General features: G+C 36.6%; 1 protein-coding gene across 8 annotated transcripts in view; it reads left to right on the top strand.

The window, feature by feature from the left end:
- The window catches only part of LOC108503326 (transmembrane protein 56-B-like), a 40,919-nt gene extending 24,313 nt beyond the window's left edge, over positions 1-16,606 (top strand). For all 8 annotated transcript variants that reach the window (XM_017827206.1, XM_017827204.1, XM_017827203.1 and 5 more), the window contains 4 exons: positions 3,640-3,698; positions 5,515-5,609; positions 7,536-7,609; positions 10,017-16,606. In XM_017827206.1, coding sequence (XP_017682695.1) covers positions 3,640-3,698; positions 5,515-5,609; positions 7,536-7,609; positions 10,017-10,332 — 544 coding nt within the window. In that variant the 3' untranslated portion in view covers positions 10,333-16,606. The remainder of the gene's footprint in view (positions 1-3,639; positions 3,699-5,514; positions 5,610-7,535; positions 7,610-10,016) is intronic.
- Positions 16,607-20,166: the final 3,560 nt, after the last annotated feature.

Raw genomic sequence — 20,166 nt, 5'->3', positions numbered from 1 at the left:
TTTAAGTTTCATTTCATGTTTCTGTCATAGACTGTTGCATTTCACCTTGTCAAAGGACCACACTGGGAGTCAGTTTAAACTCACATAAATGCAGTATCTGATGCTTGTTCTGCTCTTACATTATTGTAAGTTAATGACAATGTAGCATGGACTAGACAGGATTGGGTTCTTGAAGCATTCTGCCATGGACCTGTTATGTGGCTTTAATAAATGTAACACTAATGCATAACACATATTTAGGCAACATTGGCCTCTTCCGTATGTAGTGATATATGATTAAGTTGGCTGTTTTTTTTTATTGCATCCTGATATCTTTAGAGAGATCAAATACAGTCTGAATATCTTATGAGATCTGTTAACCATGTTGAAAAGCAGCATGTTATTATGGCTCTCTTGGTGAGTGTTGTAGGCTTTATCAGATAGAAGCTTTTATCCTAGTTTGTCTGAGGAGATGTTGTTCTAAACAGTACAAAAGAAGTCATGAATGGAAGAAATAAAAGCCTCCTGGTGATGACAAATAAATTGGATCTTTACATTTCCTAAATTTTCAGAAGCAATTCCAAGAAAAATTCAAATTAAATAGGAATCAAGCTATTTTTGTTCTTAGTAAGTTTGAGAATTTTTTTGTTGCATTATACAAAAATAGATATTTTTGTATAATATATTGAAAACTTAATGTTGCTTATGAAGACTTAATAAGACTGAAAAGGAAAAAACCAAATTATATGGGAAACACCAGATGGACTGTTACAAGGCTGCTCAGTCTGGGAATGTAATGCCCTTATAAGATGTGGGACTTGGTCATTTACAGACATGAAGGATGCATAAGCCTTTCTGTAGGAATCTCTTATTAATAATACAAGAAATATTTGTGAATCTAGTTTCAGTAGTTTGTGAGTAAATGTCTAGGAATCCTTCATGCAGGTTGGTTGCACAGCTCTAGCCCAGGTAGTCTGAAAATGCTCAGATTTTTGACTACTGGGAAGGTTTTGATACAGACAATCTTTTCCTTTAGTTATTTTCACCATCTTCGTGTAGTCATTGACTGTATGACAGTATCCAATAATTTTTTTCTGTATAATTTAAAGATATCTATAATGAAAAATCTATTATCTATAATGAAAAATCACCAGTTCTGAGCCTCTACATATGCCAGCATAACTTCTGGGTTCATGCAAAGCTTAAATACATGGTGATAGTGATACCCCAATGTCTTGGAAGGGATCAGAACTCCTGCTAAGGGTTTGGGTTCAATAGAGAGAATTGTGGTATTACTGAAAATAGATAGGATAGCTCATAACAAAGACTGGAGCATTGGTAAGTTACAGGGAAGCATCAGTGTTGTGTATATATACATTTTTTTTATGGTCTGGAACTTCTCACACTTTTCCTTTTTTTTCTATATGTACTACAGACTAGCTAACATAAACTATGTAGAAATTGTTTTTGAGGTGGTGAGAATCACACAGTAGGAAATGTGGAGGTGGTAGAGATCAGATAAGGAGAGGGAGAAGATGTAAATAAGTGAAATAAATGAATTAAATTGTAGACTCTTTCCTATGACTGTTCACTTTAAAGTCATTACAGTTTTCAAAGTCTGATGTTTGATTAGCCTTTTATATGACTGTATCTGCAAAGAACTTTGAAGAAAGTCAGTTGTGTACTTTTGTTTGTTCTGTCTGCCTGTGCATGTTCACGTGTAATTCATTTGCCACACATTCCTCCTTAGCAATCACCAAAGAGATAACTCTTCCCATTTGCTTACTCAAGTCACTCCCTGTTTGTCATTCCTGGCTCTTTCTTGCATCAAAACTAGGCTGCAGACATCAGGGCTCATTAACTCCATTGCACTTTCCATTCAAGGAGGTAGATGAGGAAATCTAGAATATTTTAGACTAAACTCTAAGTTTTCCATTAATTGAGATTAATTTGGGATTCTAACATGGACTTTACTTGAAGGGAAGAGACAGATGGACAGTGCAGCCATATATGTTGAAGTGTTGGTTTAGAAAGTCTAGAGAAGGTTTGTTGCAAAGTGACCGTTCTCTGGGGAAAAAAGAAGGGAAGTGTCTTATCCAGTTAAGTCATGTTTACCAATATCAAGGAACAAATTTCATATACTCAGTCTTCTCTGGAGAAGAATATGAAGGCTCAATCTTTGTGCTGATGCGTTGAAGTGTGTTGGGACCACGCAGAAGTTGGGTTGTGAAGCTGCTGCTGCATCTGGGAGCTCCAACAGGAGGGCTGTAACTAAAGAGTTTATGCTAAAGTTGTGAGAACACACCTGTCTATGCTCTACGGCTAAACCTAAAGATGTACTCAACCCACAACCTACATAGCTCATGAAAGCAGGTTTTGAAGCCATGGAAAAATGTTCCTATCTCAAATTGTTTTCAAGAGCGCCTCTATGGCCAACCTCAAGAGATGGAGTGAGCTCCAGACTCTCCTGATAGTGTTTTTTCTTTGCCTAACAGCACAATTCTGATTTTGGGAGTCCTATTTTCCTGTTAGCTACCCTCTCAACAAGGGAAGCAGTTAGTTTCAGACACTAAGAAAACCTTAAAATTTAGTGAACAGATTTTAATAATACAGGAAATCTCTTTCACTGCTCGCTCCATTTTAAGAGGATTAGGAAATTAAAGCTAAGCAATAGCATTTTACTGTGTTCTGGCTGAGGTAGACTTTGTACTGGAGGTGGCTGTAAGCACAGTTAGGTTCCTTTTTTTCTTGGAAAGTTTACAACAAAGGTTGCTTTCACAGCTTGTCTTGGGCAGTCCACACTTTATGAATGGGTTGATCTGTCACTTGAAACTCGATTCATACTTACACAAAACGTAGCTAGATTAGTTGCACAACTTACTTAAAAAAAATAAGTTATGATCTTTATGTCAAGGGAAAAGAGATTTGCTTACCAAACTCCTCAAAGTAGGAATGCACAGAGGACAGTAGAGGAAAGTACAAATGTTGCTTGCTGTAATGTGAATAATTCCCTTTTTTCATCTGTAATCACAAGTTTGGGTTTGTTGAACATTGTAGAGGAACTGAAGTTGTGTGTGTGCTATGAAGAGATTTGCCTGCTGCATGTTTGGCACCAAAAAGGTGTGAAACTTCTCTGAAAAGCATTTCTCCTCGAAGGTTCCTTGGCTTCAAAGAACTGGCAAATAATTCCTTTCATGTCTACTTCTATTCTGTTTATCCCTATAAGCATCCATCTGATTATGAATATGAAAAGCACCAGCTGAGCAAGACATTGTTGTCATCCTTAGGAAGGTTTTGACACAGGCAGAAAACAAAAATGGAGACACAGAGTGTCAGCTAAAGCTAAAAGACACTGACTGGGCTGTTCTCTTTCATCCTTACTTTCCAGAGAAGCCAGCTCAGAGTACTTGCTGTGTTTGAGTTCTAACCTCTAGCAAGGCAGGGCTTGATCCTCATTAGGTTAGTTAGTGGATGTCTTTTATCTGGGTAGAAAAGGAATCAATTTTCATGACTAGAACCTTGCTTAACCAGATTGTGTAATATCTTACTGATGAGCCAACAATAAGGTGACCTATTGGACACTGTGTTTGATATGTGTATGTCCTTTGCAAATTACCTTGTTATAAAGGCTGTAACTATGTATTTTTGATATGTTTACAGGGGTGACCCTTCAATTGTGAAGCTGAATATTGCTATTACCACAGGCTACCTCATTTCTGGTAATTATGCAATGTGTATATAACACATACAACCTGTATATTTATATTGAGTGACTACACCTATATATTCATACTAAGCCGCTATGCTGAAGATGTGATATGTGCATACAATACAATTTCTACTGTGACTTTATAATTGCTAATGGAGTTGTGGGTTGTGGTGAAATCACAGGATCTTGCTAGCAGATGTGAAAGATGGAATATCTCCCCAAGCACTGAGGAAATGCCACAGTGTGGCTTTGTGACGGTTTGATATGCAACCACCAACTCCAGCTCAGTTTTGTCCTTTGGCCAATCGAGGAGGTGTTAGAGCAATGCCCTTCACTCCCTTCACAGTGTCTACAACTTGTAGCTTTTTTATCATATGTTTCTTCCTGTGACCTCAGAATGCTGGCAGAAGAATTTTAGTAGCCCTCCATACAAGCCGAGGCAAATGATGCCATTGGATCTTGCCTGTCCGTCTTTTAGTCTCACTTTAAGCCAAAAGTTAGTCGTGTATAGAACAGGGAAGTTTTAAATTATTTTCTTGGTATGGTCTTTACTCCTACATATGTTTTATGTTCTTAATTTTGCTGTCTACTAAAATTGTCATGGAAATTTTTCTACAAAATGCTTTGGAGCTTTCTTTTATGTTATGTGGGGAAAATAGCGACTTATCTAAATAAAAACTTGTGACTTGAACTACTTTCAGGGAAAACTTCTCGTGTTAGGATGAAGTCTCTGACCAGAGACTGGGCTGTGGACTTGTTTATCTCTCAGATTAGATTACTTACCCTAGTGGAATTGATAATCTAGTGATTGGCACATTCAGTTAAACTGTAGGTTAGTTTAAGTCTGTTTTTTCCATACCTTCTTCTCCCATGTTTAAATTAATCAGTATCTATTTTTGAATAATTATGCATTAGATTTTAATTATGAATTAATGAATGCCTTTGAACAGGGATCTCAACCTGGCCACTCATTCTCTCTCACTTCCTTATATAGTTAATGTTTAATTATTAATAGGAAGTGGAATGGCTATGTCAGATGATATAGAGCCCTGCCTGAGGATAGCTAATATAAAAGAGATCAAGGCAGACACTTGACATAAAAAAGACACAGGGGTAAAATCTTTGATTTGGAACCTTGGTCACTAATATTCCAGTCCAAAGTACTCACTTGGAGAAAGCAGGGTCAGAAATTGCTTGTTCCAGTACAGAAGAGAAAATCTGAAATCTCAGGCCATCATGAGAGAAGAAAGAACTTTTCTGTTAAAGCTTTCCCTATAACATTAACTCAGATCCACTATGTCATTTTTGCAGTAATTGGAAAATTTGGATTAAATAAATATGCTTCTCATTCCAAGTGCCTTTTGCAAAATATTTTGGTAAATGCTTCCCTGTTCTTGATTCAGAAGTTCCCCATAATAGATCCCTGCATTTATTGCATGTATTTGTGTATTTACTATGCCCCCTGTAGACCCCTCACCTTTTTTTTTTTTGTCACTTTTTCCAGATTTCTGGGGTCTGAAGTGTGAAGTCACTATGAGATTCAGGATCCACTTTTTTTCCAAAATATTTCAGCTAAAGTTATTGCTTTTGTCCTTCCATTGATGGGGAAAGTAATAATTTATTGCAATTGTTGGGAGAATACTGTTGCTTAATGTTTTGACTGAAGTGAAGTCTTTAGGATAAAGATGCTCTCTTCAGAGATAATTAATTCAAAAAGTTTCTACTGATGCCCTATCTTGGCATATCTCTAAAACTTAGAGAAACTATTCTGAGGTCAATGGTTGTATAATAAAATGTTCTTTATAGTTATTTCTGTTCTTTTGTAGATCTGTTGCTTATTATTTACTACTGGAAGGCAATTGGTGACAAATTTTTTGTAATACATCACTTGGCAGCTCTGTATGCTTACTATTTTGTACTGGTAAGTGCTGTATTTTCTAGTAACATAACAAGCAGATGAGATTGAAGACAATGCTTTTATATATCTCATTTGCTTAATGTTTAAAAAATTTTTCACTTGCTAATGAAAAGCATATTTATACTTTCAATGATCATTCTTACTAAATGTTTTTATCTGTTATTTGTGGTAAGCACATGCCTTTTCAGCGTTACACTCCTTCAACAAAAATGTGTAATGGCTGAAGTTAAAACTCTTCTCAGTTTTTGCTGTAAAGAGGCATTGACAGAGGGGCTTTTCATATGGTTATAGAAAAGGGTTTCAAATAAAAGCACAAGCTTGAATATGTAGTCGGAAAATTAGAAGGACATGGTTTCAAGTCGTTATGTTCTGTTTCTGTCTCCCAGGTAACAAGTGACAGGATGAGAGGAAATAGCCTCGAATTGTGCCAGGGGAGGTTTAGACTGGGTATTAGGAAGAATTTTTACACTGAAAGGGTGGTCAGGCATCAGAGTAGGCTGCCCAGGGAAGTGATGAAATTGCCGTCTGTGGAAGTGTTCAGAAGGTGTGCGGATGTGGCAGTTGGGGATATGGTTTAGTGGTGAACACGGCAGTGCAGGGTTAACAACTGGACTTGATCTTAAAGGTCTTTTACTACCTTAATGTTTCTGTGATTGTATTTGCAAGGCCATAGGTCAGTGATCCCTAACTGTGGTGAATGTACTATAGTCAGGTGGATGTGTATTTTCTGGGGTAGGTTTTTTTCTCTTCTGTTTCATGACTTTTTTTTTTTTTTAATCAGTTATGACAAAGTGATCCTCTGAGACTTCTTGTTTAAGGTTGCTTTGGTGGGGAAACAATAGACCATTAACTGTTTTATATCTATAAAGATCTGTAGTGCACATACAATGAGGGGAAAAGGGGAAGGATTGTATTATAGGATAAAGACTAAGATACTCATTGCTGCTGCTGGAATTTCTCAAAGATGTCCAGGTAACTTGGTAGAAATCCCTTTGGTGTCCAGAATAGAATAATGCTCTTGAATTTCTTCTGAAAAGCTCATTCTGTAAAGCAGTCTTACAAAATACAATTTACTTCATTTACCCCATTTCTTTCCCTGCCCACTGTGTGAATCCCAGGCTTAAAATATTAAAAGTGTCCAGATGTCAGATTAGTGTCAGATTTCCCATGTAACAGTTTAAAGGGGCTGAAGTATGCCGACAAGTAAATACTCTGTTTCAGGTTGAAGATAATTACATCTACTAATATTATCATGGATGAAAGTGAATTAGAGCTGAATATTAGATAAATGAAAATACCACTACCCAAGCTAATCCCTGATGCAGAAAATTCATTAGTTGTTGCTAGAGTAAACAGAAAATGTAGTGTTAGCGTGAACTTTTAAAGCAGTTGTTATTATTATGTGGATATAGCTCTGCCCTTGGATGAAAGGGCTTTACATGCTCTTTCTGTTGTCAAATTAGAGCTGAGAATTCATCTTTGCTTTGGCAAATTATGTTCCTAAAGCAATGCAGGGAGATTTTTCTTTAGTATACAGTGTTCCTGTTTGGGCTTGTTTAAACATTGAGAAATCAAAAATATTTATAATTCTTTTAGACAGCAATAGTATCATGATAATTATAACCTATGACTACTTGTACAAGTCTTCTCTAGGTACCTTTCCATGGCCACTTAGCTGTAAGTCTTTTAAAGATTTATTTGAAGTAAGAAGCTACTGATAGGAGATTCCTGAAGGGAAATTGCAGCTTTTATGGTAAAACTAATTTTGAAATTGCAAGGAAGGTGGCCACAGCTGGCAAACTCACTATCAGTCTGAATTTCTCGAAGAAATTGAGATGTTGTGTAGTTCTGTGTATACTTGAAGACTTTAATGACAATTTCACGTCTACATTGTTGATTTTTGTATGTCTGTTTTGTTTTGCTAACCAGAGCAAAGGTCTGCTGGCTTATTTTGGAAACTTCCGTCTACTTGCAGAGTTCTCCACTCCTTTTGTCAATCAACGGTAAGTGGTTAGGGAATGTTTCCACAGTTCTTTTAAAATCTAACCTGCATTTATATTTCTGTCAGGAAGGTTTTTTGTAGTTTTTGAATGTCTACTGAAAGGGAATTTATATATATTGAACTAAGGATTACTATCTGGAAGTCTTTTTTGCTCTGAAGATGTTTTGCTGCTATAGCTGCAACACTATAACTGATGTATTCAAGCCATAGTTCCTTTTTAGATTAGACCAGACTTCATATGAAATGCCAAAATTTATGAAAATACCAAACAAAAAAGTTCACAAATGGGTGGGATAATGGAGCTCTCCAGAGGGTACTTTGATTTACACCAGTGCAGTTGAGTAGGAGATTATAGTTTAATGTAGCCTGTGCTCTGTGTGTGCAGAGAAACTAAAGAGTAAATAAACACTTCTTAAAACTTAAAAGGGTGATACTATATTCTAGGTTTTACATTGATATTCATGTTCTAGGGAATGGCTGTTCTCTCAGCTGACTTCTACCAGGACAGAAATTCTTCCTGGGTTTCAGTGGATACCTGTACTGATGCTTACCTTTCAGACTGTGGCATTAGGAAGCATCATGATACATCTGGCTATTAAAAGTAATTTATGTTACATTTTAAAAATGCCTGTGGTGAGATCACGAGTCTTTGAATACTGACATTCAGGCCTTTCTCAGAATAACAGAAATCACTGCAGGAGATAAAGTCCCTTGCACTAAGGGATGTCATCTCATTAGTGCATGATTTTTTTCCCCCATTAAATTTGAAGAGAATCAGACCCTTAAGACAGTAAGTAGCAGATAATGATAATGACTTACATTATGTTTCTTGTTTGCATTCTTAGTATTACCAAAAGAGCTATTATTAAAATATAAAAAGATATTCTAATCTCAGAACTGTCTGTGTATTTCCTGTCTGTGTTGTTAGGGGTCTCTAATTTCAGATCTTGTCTCTCTGCCAAGCATTTAGATATTTTAGTGTTAGTATCAGCATTTATATAATTAATTCTGAACTGTGATGGGTAAAATTGTAATGGTAACTGTGATTTACAGACTTCTATTTTTTTTTTAAATTTGCTGGGAGAGGGAAGTTGCTAAGCCAATGTCCAGTTACCTATTGGCACATTGCAGTATATTTGAAAACCATTTTTTATATTACTTTTTGATTCTGCATTGTACGTATCATTGAAAGTACAGGCTTTGATTGTTAGTCTGACCAAACATATTAGGTCTTTCTCTTCATCATCCCAGTAGGTGTTCTGTGGTGAAGCATCCTGCTTCCAGGCTAGACTGGCACCTCGAGTGTCTGGATTTTAATTGTCCTAGTTGCATGCTTAATGAATTTCTGGAGTATTTCTGTTAGAGCTGGATGTCTGGCAAATCTTTTTAGTATATCTATAATTACTTAGGTTGCAATCTGTAGGTAACTAAATTAAAAATTACTTTTAAAATCAGTTTTAGAACTGTGGGGTTTTTTTTTGTTAAATACTTTTAGCCTTGTATTTTATTGGAAATTAGTGAATTAATTAATTAATTGGAAATTAAATAAACTGGTTATTTCATTCCTTTCCCCATCATGAACACAGTGATTTAAAATATTTTCCTCTGGTCCTGTCTGCCATTGCTGCACAAATTTTACATATGTTTATTCTGGTTTAAGTATGAGTGGCAAAGAATTAGGAGTTTATTATTCCTTTTTCTAGGCATTCAATCTTCAGGCTCTGTATGCCAGGCAGTAGATAAGTTATGCCTGTCTACTAAGGAATTACTATGCAAGAATTCTTGTTTAAAGACCACTTGTGACCCAGTAGTAGATGGAGAGGCAGTTTATTTAGAGTTATCTTGTTCATTGCATCACATTCCAAGCTGAGACTTGGTTGAGAGCCATTTACAATGTCTGTTTTTGAAGTTCCAGTTTTGGTCTGAAGAGCAGCAGTCAGAAAATACCAATTATGATAAATTAGAGCTCTATCTAGATTACCATACCCAAAGACAATTCTAGAATTGCTTTCAGAGAAACAAAGAGGATTTTAGTTGCCCATTGGTACAAATTGTAATAGTAAGTAATAAATTTAGCTTCATAATTTTAAAAGATAATTTTATTATTGTTTATTACACAATAGTCACTGAAATGCACAGTGGTTGTCAACTGGTTTACAATTCACATTAGGATTTTCTATGTGTTATTCTGCAATGTACAGGCTATGACACACTGCTTAAATGGCAGAGAGAAAGTGCAGCCAAGCAGAAGAATTTGCAGCTGAGCCAAGATACAGTGCAATAATTTTGAAATTAGAAGGGGTAGAAGCAATTAATAAATTATTAATTAAAAATAACCATGAAGTTAAATAATTTTTAAATGAGATGGCTTCAAGTCTGCCTGGTATCTGTGAACACTTCTTTTGCAGGTGGTTTTTTGAAGTACTGGGATATCCCAAATCTTCAAAGGCCAACATCATGAATGGTGTGCTGATGACAGTTGTGTTCTTCGTGGTGAGGATTGCCGTCATGCCTATATATTACAGCCACGTAATTGCTTCGTTTGGAACAGAAGCTTTCCACAGATTAGGATTTGCAGCCCAGAGCGCCTGGATTATCTCGAGTGTTGTCTTGGATATTATGAATGTGATGTGGATGGTCAAAATTGCGAAAGGATGCTACAAGGTCATTTGTCTTATTGGACGGGAGGAAGCCAAAACTCACAGAAATGGAAAATCTGCCTAGAAATCATACATAAAATGAAATTTCTGCTATGAAAATAATTTGGGTTCACTGAAACAGTGCACATTTCTGCCATGGAATGCTCCTATTGAGGAAACAAGGTATTACCTCTGTACTGACCTTACTCCTTCCCTAGCCACACTGCCTGCACACCCAAGGCCACGCTTTATGGATCCCGTCCCGTGAGGAATAAAAGCAAAAGCTCACACAGATGAGTTCCACGTGTCTGTTCTAAGCAGTTACAAGCTACAGAAATTAGAAAGGAGTAGACTGGTTACTTGCTTGTCGTCCACCAGTGTGTTCGAAATGTTTCACTCAGGTTTCTCAGATTAATGTGTTTTATAAATCCAGTGAATACTGACATATCTCTTTTTTTTAGAAAATGAAAAATTCCCCAAACTCCTGATATGGTGCAATTTTCCAGTCACGTTTCTATGTTTTCTTCTAGGAATAACAATCAAGATTCTTGACAACTTTTTAATTTTTGCAAGAGAAGCTAAAAGTTTGGCTTTGATTCTGTGAAGTCTTTTACTGCTTTTTGTTCTGCCTTATACAAATGCAAACCGTTTTTGGAAATTTATGAAATAATTTTATCTAAAATGCTGTATTATAAGACTACATAATATCTTAAAAATTGTTAAAATTCACATTTTGATGGGAAGGATTCACACTTGCTGTGCTAGATTAGATGCAATAGTACATCTTCTAGGTTGCCCATGGAATTTTTTTTGTAAATTAATATGGTAAGTGATGTGTGAAAACAACGTAATTTTTACTGGAGTGCTTTTTCCTTTGCTGCTACTACCTTTGAGAAGTGCTGCAACTCTCCTTGGGTATTTTTAACCATTGGCTATTTGAATTCAGTTTAATTGCAAAGGGATAGAATTCTTCTGTATACATGAGGTATAACTTCCAGTAATGGTTTTTTTTCTTTTCTCACAGAAATGGCATATTTGATATGAAGTCTTGAGGTTTTTTGTCACATTTTCCATGTAAATCCAGTCAGAAGTCCAAGGTGTTGACTAAAAACATTCTTGAATTAACTGTGCCAAACTTCTGTAAAGCTGTACAGTAATTCTGTAGAAGGAACAGTTCACCTCCGTAGACACAAAATTTTATTTTTTTTTTAACCACACATTTGTCAATAGGTACTCAGTTCCTCCTTCTCTGAACTTGAAGGTCTGGAGGTCATCAGAGAGGAACCTTATCATCTAGGAATAGTCTTAAATCTAACTTACAATACAATTTGAGAAAATTCTGAGTTTTGTTTTATTTTAAAATGATTTTGAGAGCTATATTCGTCTGTAAATTGGTTTTGTTTTGCTTACTTTTAACCATATTGGAATCGGGACTGATTAACTTCTAATTTTTTTCCTTGGTGTAGTTTTGCTTTGTTTTGTGGTTTTGTTTGTTTGGTTGTTTTTTTCCACATTACTTGTTATTTCTTGTAACCTCTGGTAAGGTCTAAAAGTATCCATTTTCCCAGAGACTCTAGTGCACATCCCAATTATTGTGGCAGTGTATTTATTTTTAAAGAAAAAGATAAAGCATTTACCCTGTGTAGGATGATAAGTCCTGTTCCCTCTGACAAAGCTGGATGATGTGAGCTCTCCCCTCTGCTGTCAGAGGTGTGAGTGCCCTGTGCTGTGCGCTCTGCTGAGGGACTCGGCATTCCTGTCTTCCAGGACTCAGATGTCTGTAAGACCCCAGGAGGACTGCGCAGGCTGAAATGCCCTATAATCAAAGCAGCTGCAGTGACTTTAGTACCCGAGTTAAAATGCTGTCAGGGAGTATTGTTTGGACAAGTGTAACACATGCTTTTAAAAGCCTAATTTCACTGTTTAGCTGGGCAGGCTTTTTTCTGAAATCGTTTCCCAATCGTGCCTTGTTAGCGGAGAAAGTAAGGATTGTTAGTACTTCTGGTTTTTGGATTCTATGGTTATTAATACTTCACAAGCCCGCAGACAAAAGATCTGTTTATGCCTTGGGAGAGCTGGCAATTAATCTGCTGAGCTGTATGATTTGTGTGAGCGCAGTACCTCATTTGGGCACCGCTAAATCCGTAGTCTTTGAGAGTTGATCCTTTGCAGAAAGAAACCGACTCCCTTTTATGCTGATTTGCAGAACCTGGTATCTTTTAAAATGTGATTTCAGTCAATCTAATGCAAAATCTAGGCTTTGTAAAAAGGCTCTGTGTTTCTATCACCTTTATGATTTAAAGGTGTATATGAAGTACTTTTTTCTTGTGCTTTTAGCATCCTTAGATCAGGGAATCGTTTTGTAATAGCTTGTTCCTTTCTAAAATAAGTTGAGTAAATTGAAACATTTTGGAGAATATGTTTGAAAGCAGAAGCCTGCTTTTTTATTTTGTTATTTGGGAAGTAGGATGAAAAAAATCGATAAGATGATTTGGAGCAACTTTTAAGGTCATAACGCATGAAAACATTCTGAAATTCATAATTTAGCATTAATCTTTAATATTTCAGTATTTTAAATATTTTGTTCTTTGTGGAGACCATTCATTAAAATGGTCTATTTCTTCCATTTATAGATAGACTTGTGTCTGAGGGGGGTGGGGTGGGAAAAGTAAGTCAAGCTAAAATAAAATTAATGTTAAAACTTGATTTAAAAGAAAAAAAAATCCAAACTCGGCATAATACACTTTGGGCAACAATCCAGAATTGAAGGGCAGTGAAATAATTATTTTTAAAAACAGCTAGTACTTTGCATTACTGTACAAATTTAGTGTAATTAAAACTCTATTTTACAATACATTAGGTTTAAATTTTCTAATTTTTTTTAAACAATATTACAGTTATGTCCTGATGTGTCCACTGTGCATCAGAAGACAATTTTCTTTGAAAAAAACTATTAAGACCTGTGATTTTGGCAAGGACTTTAGTAAACAGGCTGCAAAGTTGTGATGTACTGAATACAGTAGTACCGGGCACTTTTTGCCTACTATTAAAAGCTCATAATACAGCAAATTAGATAGCTGTGGCACCAATTATTTTAATTGCACTTTATTAATTTGAAAAATGTGGTGAAATATTGATGAAATTCAATGTTGCAAGCTTGTGTCTTCCTTATGCAAGAGAAGTAAATGCATGATAAGTAGCATTGTAACAATTGCTTTTGAATGTAATATCTTATTAGTGGCTTAAAACTTATATTTTTAACAGATGCATTATAAAAGCAGACTCTTGGCATGTCACCAGGTGTCTTTGCTGTGGACATATCAAATGGAAGGACTTAATCTTGTAAAAATGTTCAGCTATCTTAATTTTTTTTCCTTTTCCGTTCTTCAGTACGAGGTGACATAAAATCAGCTTGATGATCATGGGAGAGACTATTTCTAGTGGTAAGGCTGTATGTGGGAATGCAAGTTTCCCTTTTTTATGACATTACATTTTCATCAAATGGTTAGTAAATACCACTTTCAGAAAGGCTACAGGGGAATGGTAGTTGAAGTTCTGTTTTTGTAGTTGATTTGTAGAATCAGTACTTGCAGAAAGGAAATACACTTCAAATACTCATTTTCTCAATGAGTGTTTCAGTGGATTTCAGTGAAGTCGAGAGCCTCACACTACAGAGATGCTTTATGGTTATCTAAGCGAATTCTTCAGTGGTAAGAATTACATCCCTGAAGCCTACTCTACCTCTATACATACATACTATCTTGAGTGAGCTCAATAACTTAATTGGTTACAAAATAGAATCTGTTGAGTAATGAAATATAGCCTATGCACAGGAAAACGAGGGTAGCTGACTTCATATACTAATTCTTAAGAATTCCAAATTTTATACTAAAGTTTATTAAAAATTAGTTACGGTATCTGGAAGAGAATTACTTCCATCTGTACTTAAAATATTGTGGGAGAAAATTACTTATACTGCAGAACAAACATTAGCCTAAAAGTAAAAGCTTACACAAGCGAGCAAATGCATTTAGGCAGGTTTAAAGAGGAGAGCTGGAGGAGACTGAGAACACACATAGAGATCCAAATGTCTTCCTACTGCTGTGATTGGATCAACAGCAGACTGATACATAGCAGGAAGGTTTAGGTGTTTCTGTATCTCTGTTTGCAGTGGAAAATGAAACTTTATTCTTTAAAATTTTCAAGCTGTATAAAATGGGATATCAGTTGTTGATTACTGTATGAAGAGGACTTTTCTCATGGCTTTGTGTGTGTTTAAGCATATGTATATACAAGTTTTCTGTAAAAGACCACTTAATAGAGAAGTTTGTAAAATTGTTTTGTGATGCTTCTGCTGAGCCATTCAAAGAAAAATAAAGGGCTGCTTGACAATTTCTCCAGTTTAGGGTCTGGTGCAGTGTTGGCTGCTGGGGAAAGCCATCAATAAAGCAAATAGAAAGGGACTAGAATTTTCAGATTAAAAAGTGCAAGTGTAGAAGACTTTGAAAAGTATCATAGCCCCCTTTCATATTTTTAATAGCCTACTGTACAACGTTATCTGGCTACAAGGAACTTCATGAGGGAAGGTTTGTTCCTGGTTGAATTTCTCTGTCTAGGGAACACAGCTGGAAAAAGAACAGTACTTAATTGCTGGGATTCTGACAGCAGTCAAATGGAAATAATAATAATATTTATGAACTTTTAACATTCATCTAAACCTGGATAAAATTTCTGTTGGACAGGTGAAGGTCTTAGGATTTTCTGAGGAATTTGAAAGTTCTTTTTTTGGCAGAGAAGATGAAAGAGGTGCTGCTTGGGTTGTTTGGAGATCTGGGATTATGCATCAAATCATACTTTTAGGTAAAAACTCTTGGTAAGGGTTCTTACCCATTAAAAATTTCTACTAGCTATCTCCTTTGACATTCTTGCTCTATTTATAATAACCAAGCACTTTATAGCTCAGTAAAGAATGAATGGAAGGTAGCTAGGAGAAATAAATTGTATCATTTGGTATAAGAAATATTTTGGCAAAGTTTCTTCTGAGAACAGTTTCATTGTGTGATGTCCTGCACTGAGGCCATCCGTTTATAACAAAGTACATACATTTTTAACCTAGTTGTAATATAAAAGAAATGTCTCTAAAAGAGTGAATTATGAAGAGTTCAGCATGGCTTGTTATCAACCATAATGATTCAGTGTGCTATTTATAACTTCCTACTTACTGAAGTTGAAAATATAAAAGCAAATAAAATATTCTGTATTGTATCTTTATTTTTAATCTATGTGTGGGATGTCAAACATCGTACTTGTCTTGTGGACAGGACATGCTTTTATGAGCCTATAAATATTTAAGTATATGAGAATCTGCACCCAAGTGGAACATGTTGCATGTAAATTGTCTTCTAAGTTTTTAAATTTTGGTATTTTTAAAAATTTGCTAAGTTTGAAAGCAACATTTAAATATTAATACTAAGCTGTAATACAGAACACAACATTTTGAATGCAATGTGGCATATATTGGTTTTGTTTATTGTAATCCTATTCCAGTTTCACAAGAGAAATCCATCAAATGGTGGGGGAAGGGAGGAAAAGGGCTAATCATGAGCTCGGCTATATAATTTGCACATTTAATATGCACATATCCAAATATCCTGGATTTGTTTCTAGCATGCATATGTCAAATGGTGTTTTCTTTAATATTGACAGATACCTGTACATGTAGAATAATTTAACCTGTAAGCACAGCTAACCTGTTATAAAACCAAATTACAAAACCTGTTGGGAACAAATGAGTTACAAGTTAAGCATAAGTAATGGAGCCTGTAATTCAAAAATATTTATACCTTCTATCTAAGAAGAAACTTGATAAATATATCTAACTTATGTGCAGAGCAAGGATGAAAACCGTAGATTCTGCTAGACTGATTTCTGGTAAATCTTGACAATCTGATTTGCAGTAAATACTAATACTATCACAAAATGTCAGGACCACATTATTGAATTCAACTAGTAATGTGACCTGATTGTAGTAGCAATCCTTATCATGGCACAAGAACTTGAAAATGCAATATAACAATTCTGCAGATTGGTGATAAATGTAATCAGTCATAATAAGGCAAATGATTAAGTATTGTGGGTTTAAATTTACTTTTTATTACAAGAAAGAATCTGAATTATTTGTTTGCATTTCAGTGATACTGTAAGGCATTTCTATATTTGTTTGAACAGTTTAGGAGCTTGCATAAAATGATATTGGCTGATTTTTTTTTTCCCTTTGATATATGCAATAATGTCAATAAGCAATAAATTGCATGTTGTATGCAAGGTATTGGTACTTCATAATAAAGGAAAGGAACACACTTTCTTATTTTGTGAATTTTTCTTTCTTATATGGCAATAGCTTATGTACCTATAATGAATGCATCATGAAAGAACAATTTTCTTTGGGTTCAGTTCCATAACAACTGGCTTATATGGTATCTTGAGATTTCATACTGTATCTTCTTTATTTAAAAAAAGGTGGAGATGAGAGTTGCTCAGGTGGCTGGACTTTTCGAGGCTGAAATTCTATGTAGAACATCACTGGGGCCAGGAGTGTAAGTTATACTATAAATTCTCTTGTGTATTGGGGAATAACTTCTATGTTGGATAGTATAATTATATTGCACTGTCTTATAATACTGCATGTTTCAGGACATAAGCTGGGCAGCTGTCTGAAGGCTCCAGGGAAAAAGAGCTGCTGTTGGCAGTGTATTATAAATACGATGTGCTACACAGTCCCTTACTGAATACTAAGATGGGCAACTAAGTTCCTAAATATGGCAATTCCTATATTCTGTATGTGCAGTGAATGTATGCCTAGGAAGCATGAATCGTGTGGTAAAACTCAGAGGTTTCTCTGAGCATCCTCGCAAAAAGTTGCTGCTGTTTTATGTCTTAACTGCTGGCTTCCAAGCACAAGAATTACTCATGTTACTGTGGGTTTTCTTTTGTGTTATGCAATGGTTAAATTACTAGAAGAAATCACAAAGCAGTGAGGTGCTTTTCCTTTTTTTTTCCCCTCTCATCTTTTGAGAGGTATTTAGTCGCATATGTAGATTATTCTTAGGGTACTAATTTTACACTGTTAGCATAGAGAATTACTCATTAACTAGTTGGTCTGTTTGGAAGTGAGTGTTAACGTCTGGGAACAGATATTCTTTGGGGTCAGATGCTATATAGGTCAGATTTCCAACTGCTTGAGGAAAGACAATGGGGGCTTGGTAGGAGGCTTTTGTATTGGCATTGGGCAGCTTTTAACACTGAATGGTGGAGAGGAAGAACTGAGCATGGCTGGGAACTAGGGATGCCTTTCAGTGAGCCGTTCTTAACATGATACATTCAAGAAGTCTTGTTTAAAGTGTGAGAAACATTATACCGCCTTAAGATGTAGGATATAGAAAGTATTTTGTATATCGCTTCTTTGTCATACTCCGATGCAAAGTTGCTCTTTATTTCCTCCCATATTTTTTTTATTACTCTCTGTGTTCTTGCTAAAAACTTTATTTTCTCTCCTCATATTGGTGTGATAACTACACTAAGATTTTTAACATTTTTTATTTAATTTTCACAATGGACATCTCATTTTTTGGAGATGGACTACTGTTTTATCTTTTGCTCTGCTTTTGTGGAGTTCACAGTGCAGTATACCTAAGGGTAGATTGTGTGCTTTGTTGACATTGTGACCTTGGTGTTCTTTGTAATGCTTTACATAGAGTAAAAAGTATTTGCTACTTGGCTTATCTTACAGAGGGGGAAAACTATTATCTATACAATGACTAATAATGCAGTTGTTGCTTCTGGTGGAGTGTGATGGTGAAAAGCAGGGAGACGGCACATCGACATCAACAGCATTATGTACTTTGAGAAGGGAGAGTAGAACCAATTCCCTGTTTGAGAACATCAGAGAGAGAAAATCTGGTTTACCTTAGAGTCCTTCTGCCACTGACTTGAAATATTTAGAAGCAGAGATGTTAGTTGATCTATGGGAGGATCTTATTAAACTGTATTGTTAAGTGAAGACAGGCTAAGAGACTTGCGGTTGTTCAGCCTGGAGAAGAGAAGGCTCTCTTAGACACCTTAGAGCCCCTTCCAGCACCTAAGGGGGCTACAAGAGAGCTGGAGAGGGACTTTTTACAAGGACATGTAGTGATAGGACAAGGGGGAATGGCTTGAAAGTGAATGAGGGCAGGTTTAGATTGGATACTAGGAAGAAATTCTTCACTATGAGGGTGGTGAGGCCCTGGAACAGGTTGCCCAGAGAAGCTGTGGATGGCCCTGTTGAAGGCCAGGTTGGGGAGTGGTTTGAGCAGCCTGGTGTAGGGGAAGGTTGTCTCTGCCCCTGGCAGGGGACGTAAGCTTCAAGGTTCCTTCCAACCCAGACTGTTCTGTGATTCTGTAAGTGCAGCCAGTGAAGACTTAAAATTATTCTACAGCTTATCCAGCTGTTACTGTGAATGTGGTCTTAGAGACTGCAGCGAAGCCTAAATTGGGAAATGATGGAGGCAATCAGAATGTTTTCTAAGGCATATAATAGAGACTCAATTACTGCCATGATGCCTCTTTTTTCTATCTTGAGGTTCTCCATATGCTGTGCTAATAATTCCTGCATGCAGAAAGGGTAGAAAGCAATTTACTCCTAAGTAATCGAGACTATAAAAGGGCAAAAAATGACTAAAAGGATGAATATTTGATATTGCTTTATCCTTGTATTTTTATTTCATGTTCACACTGAATGGCAATGTCCTCGTTAATAAGAAAGATCCTATTTTGAAAGACAGTATGTGAACATGATCTTAACAGCACTCTTGAGAAGAATGTATAAAAGAAGTTTTTTAATTCAGGTAGTAAAATGGTTTGAAATAGTGCTGGTTAGAACTGCTTCAGTGTGGTTTAGAATTTGTCTATCAATCCTTCTGATCTTTTTCAAAAGAAATGGCAGAGAACCACTCATTTCTGTCTCTACATGCAGAGTGTGTAAGTGACCTCTCTTCCAGATTTGAATTTGGATTTTTTTCATCCTAAATTACTGTAATAACTGTGCCACTTGAAGATTAAATTCCTTTCTACTTTAATTGTTAAAATGAAATAGAATATTTGGGGAAACAATATTTTTCTAATCAGTTCTAATTGTTGCATGTTTATAATGAATGTTTCTCATCTCCCCACCTGCTTTTTGCACCTGACAGCCTCTTTAGAGTTCATGCTTTGGGATGAAGATTGAAATAGTCCTGCGGAATCTCTGCCCACTGTTACAGTATAGCCAGGTGTTATCACCTGTTGGTCAAAAGGGATGGGATGGAGGTAAGTCTTCCCTGGTCTGATGCACTATGAGCTTCATCGTTTGTGTGTTATGCACGGAATTTCATGTATGTAGTTAAACTGCATCTTCTGGCTTGAAATAAGGCAATATTCTTAGGAACTTTACTATGTCCATAACTCTAATACTAGAAAGGATACACCTATACAGTATCGGTATGTGCTGCTACTACTTTCAGTGGTACTAGCGGTAGTAACTTGCAGTTGTAAGAGATGATTTCACAGCACGAGGTAAGAGCACATACAACTCGCGGAACGCCGCTGCACGGGGATTAACGCGAGTCCCGGTTCGCGGAGTTCGCTGTCGTCGGCAAGGTCAGAACCAGCCTTCGTGCACCTCGGCGTGGCATGGCCGGGCCCAGCGGCCGCGGGCTCCCCTGCGCCCTCTCCGGGCGGCAATGCCTTGGCATCTGTGCGCTGAACGGGGGACAAGCCTCGCTGAGAACGCCCGGCGGCGCAGACCCCACTCCCTGAGCCCCGGCGGAGCGGGCGGACACGGCGGGGGCGGCCCGTCCCTCCGTCCCCGGGCCCGTCCCTCCGTCCCCGGGCCCGTCCCTCCGTC

This window comes from Lepidothrix coronata, unplaced genomic scaffold (assembly GCF_001604755.1).
Source record: "Lepidothrix coronata isolate B3197 unplaced genomic scaffold, Lepidothrix_coronata-1.0 Scaffold136, whole genome shotgun sequence".
NCBI lineage: Eukaryota > Metazoa > Chordata > Aves > Passeriformes > Pipridae > Lepidothrix > Lepidothrix coronata.
The sequence above is the reverse complement of the archived record's forward strand: the minus strand, read 5'-3'. Positions and strand labels throughout refer to the sequence as shown.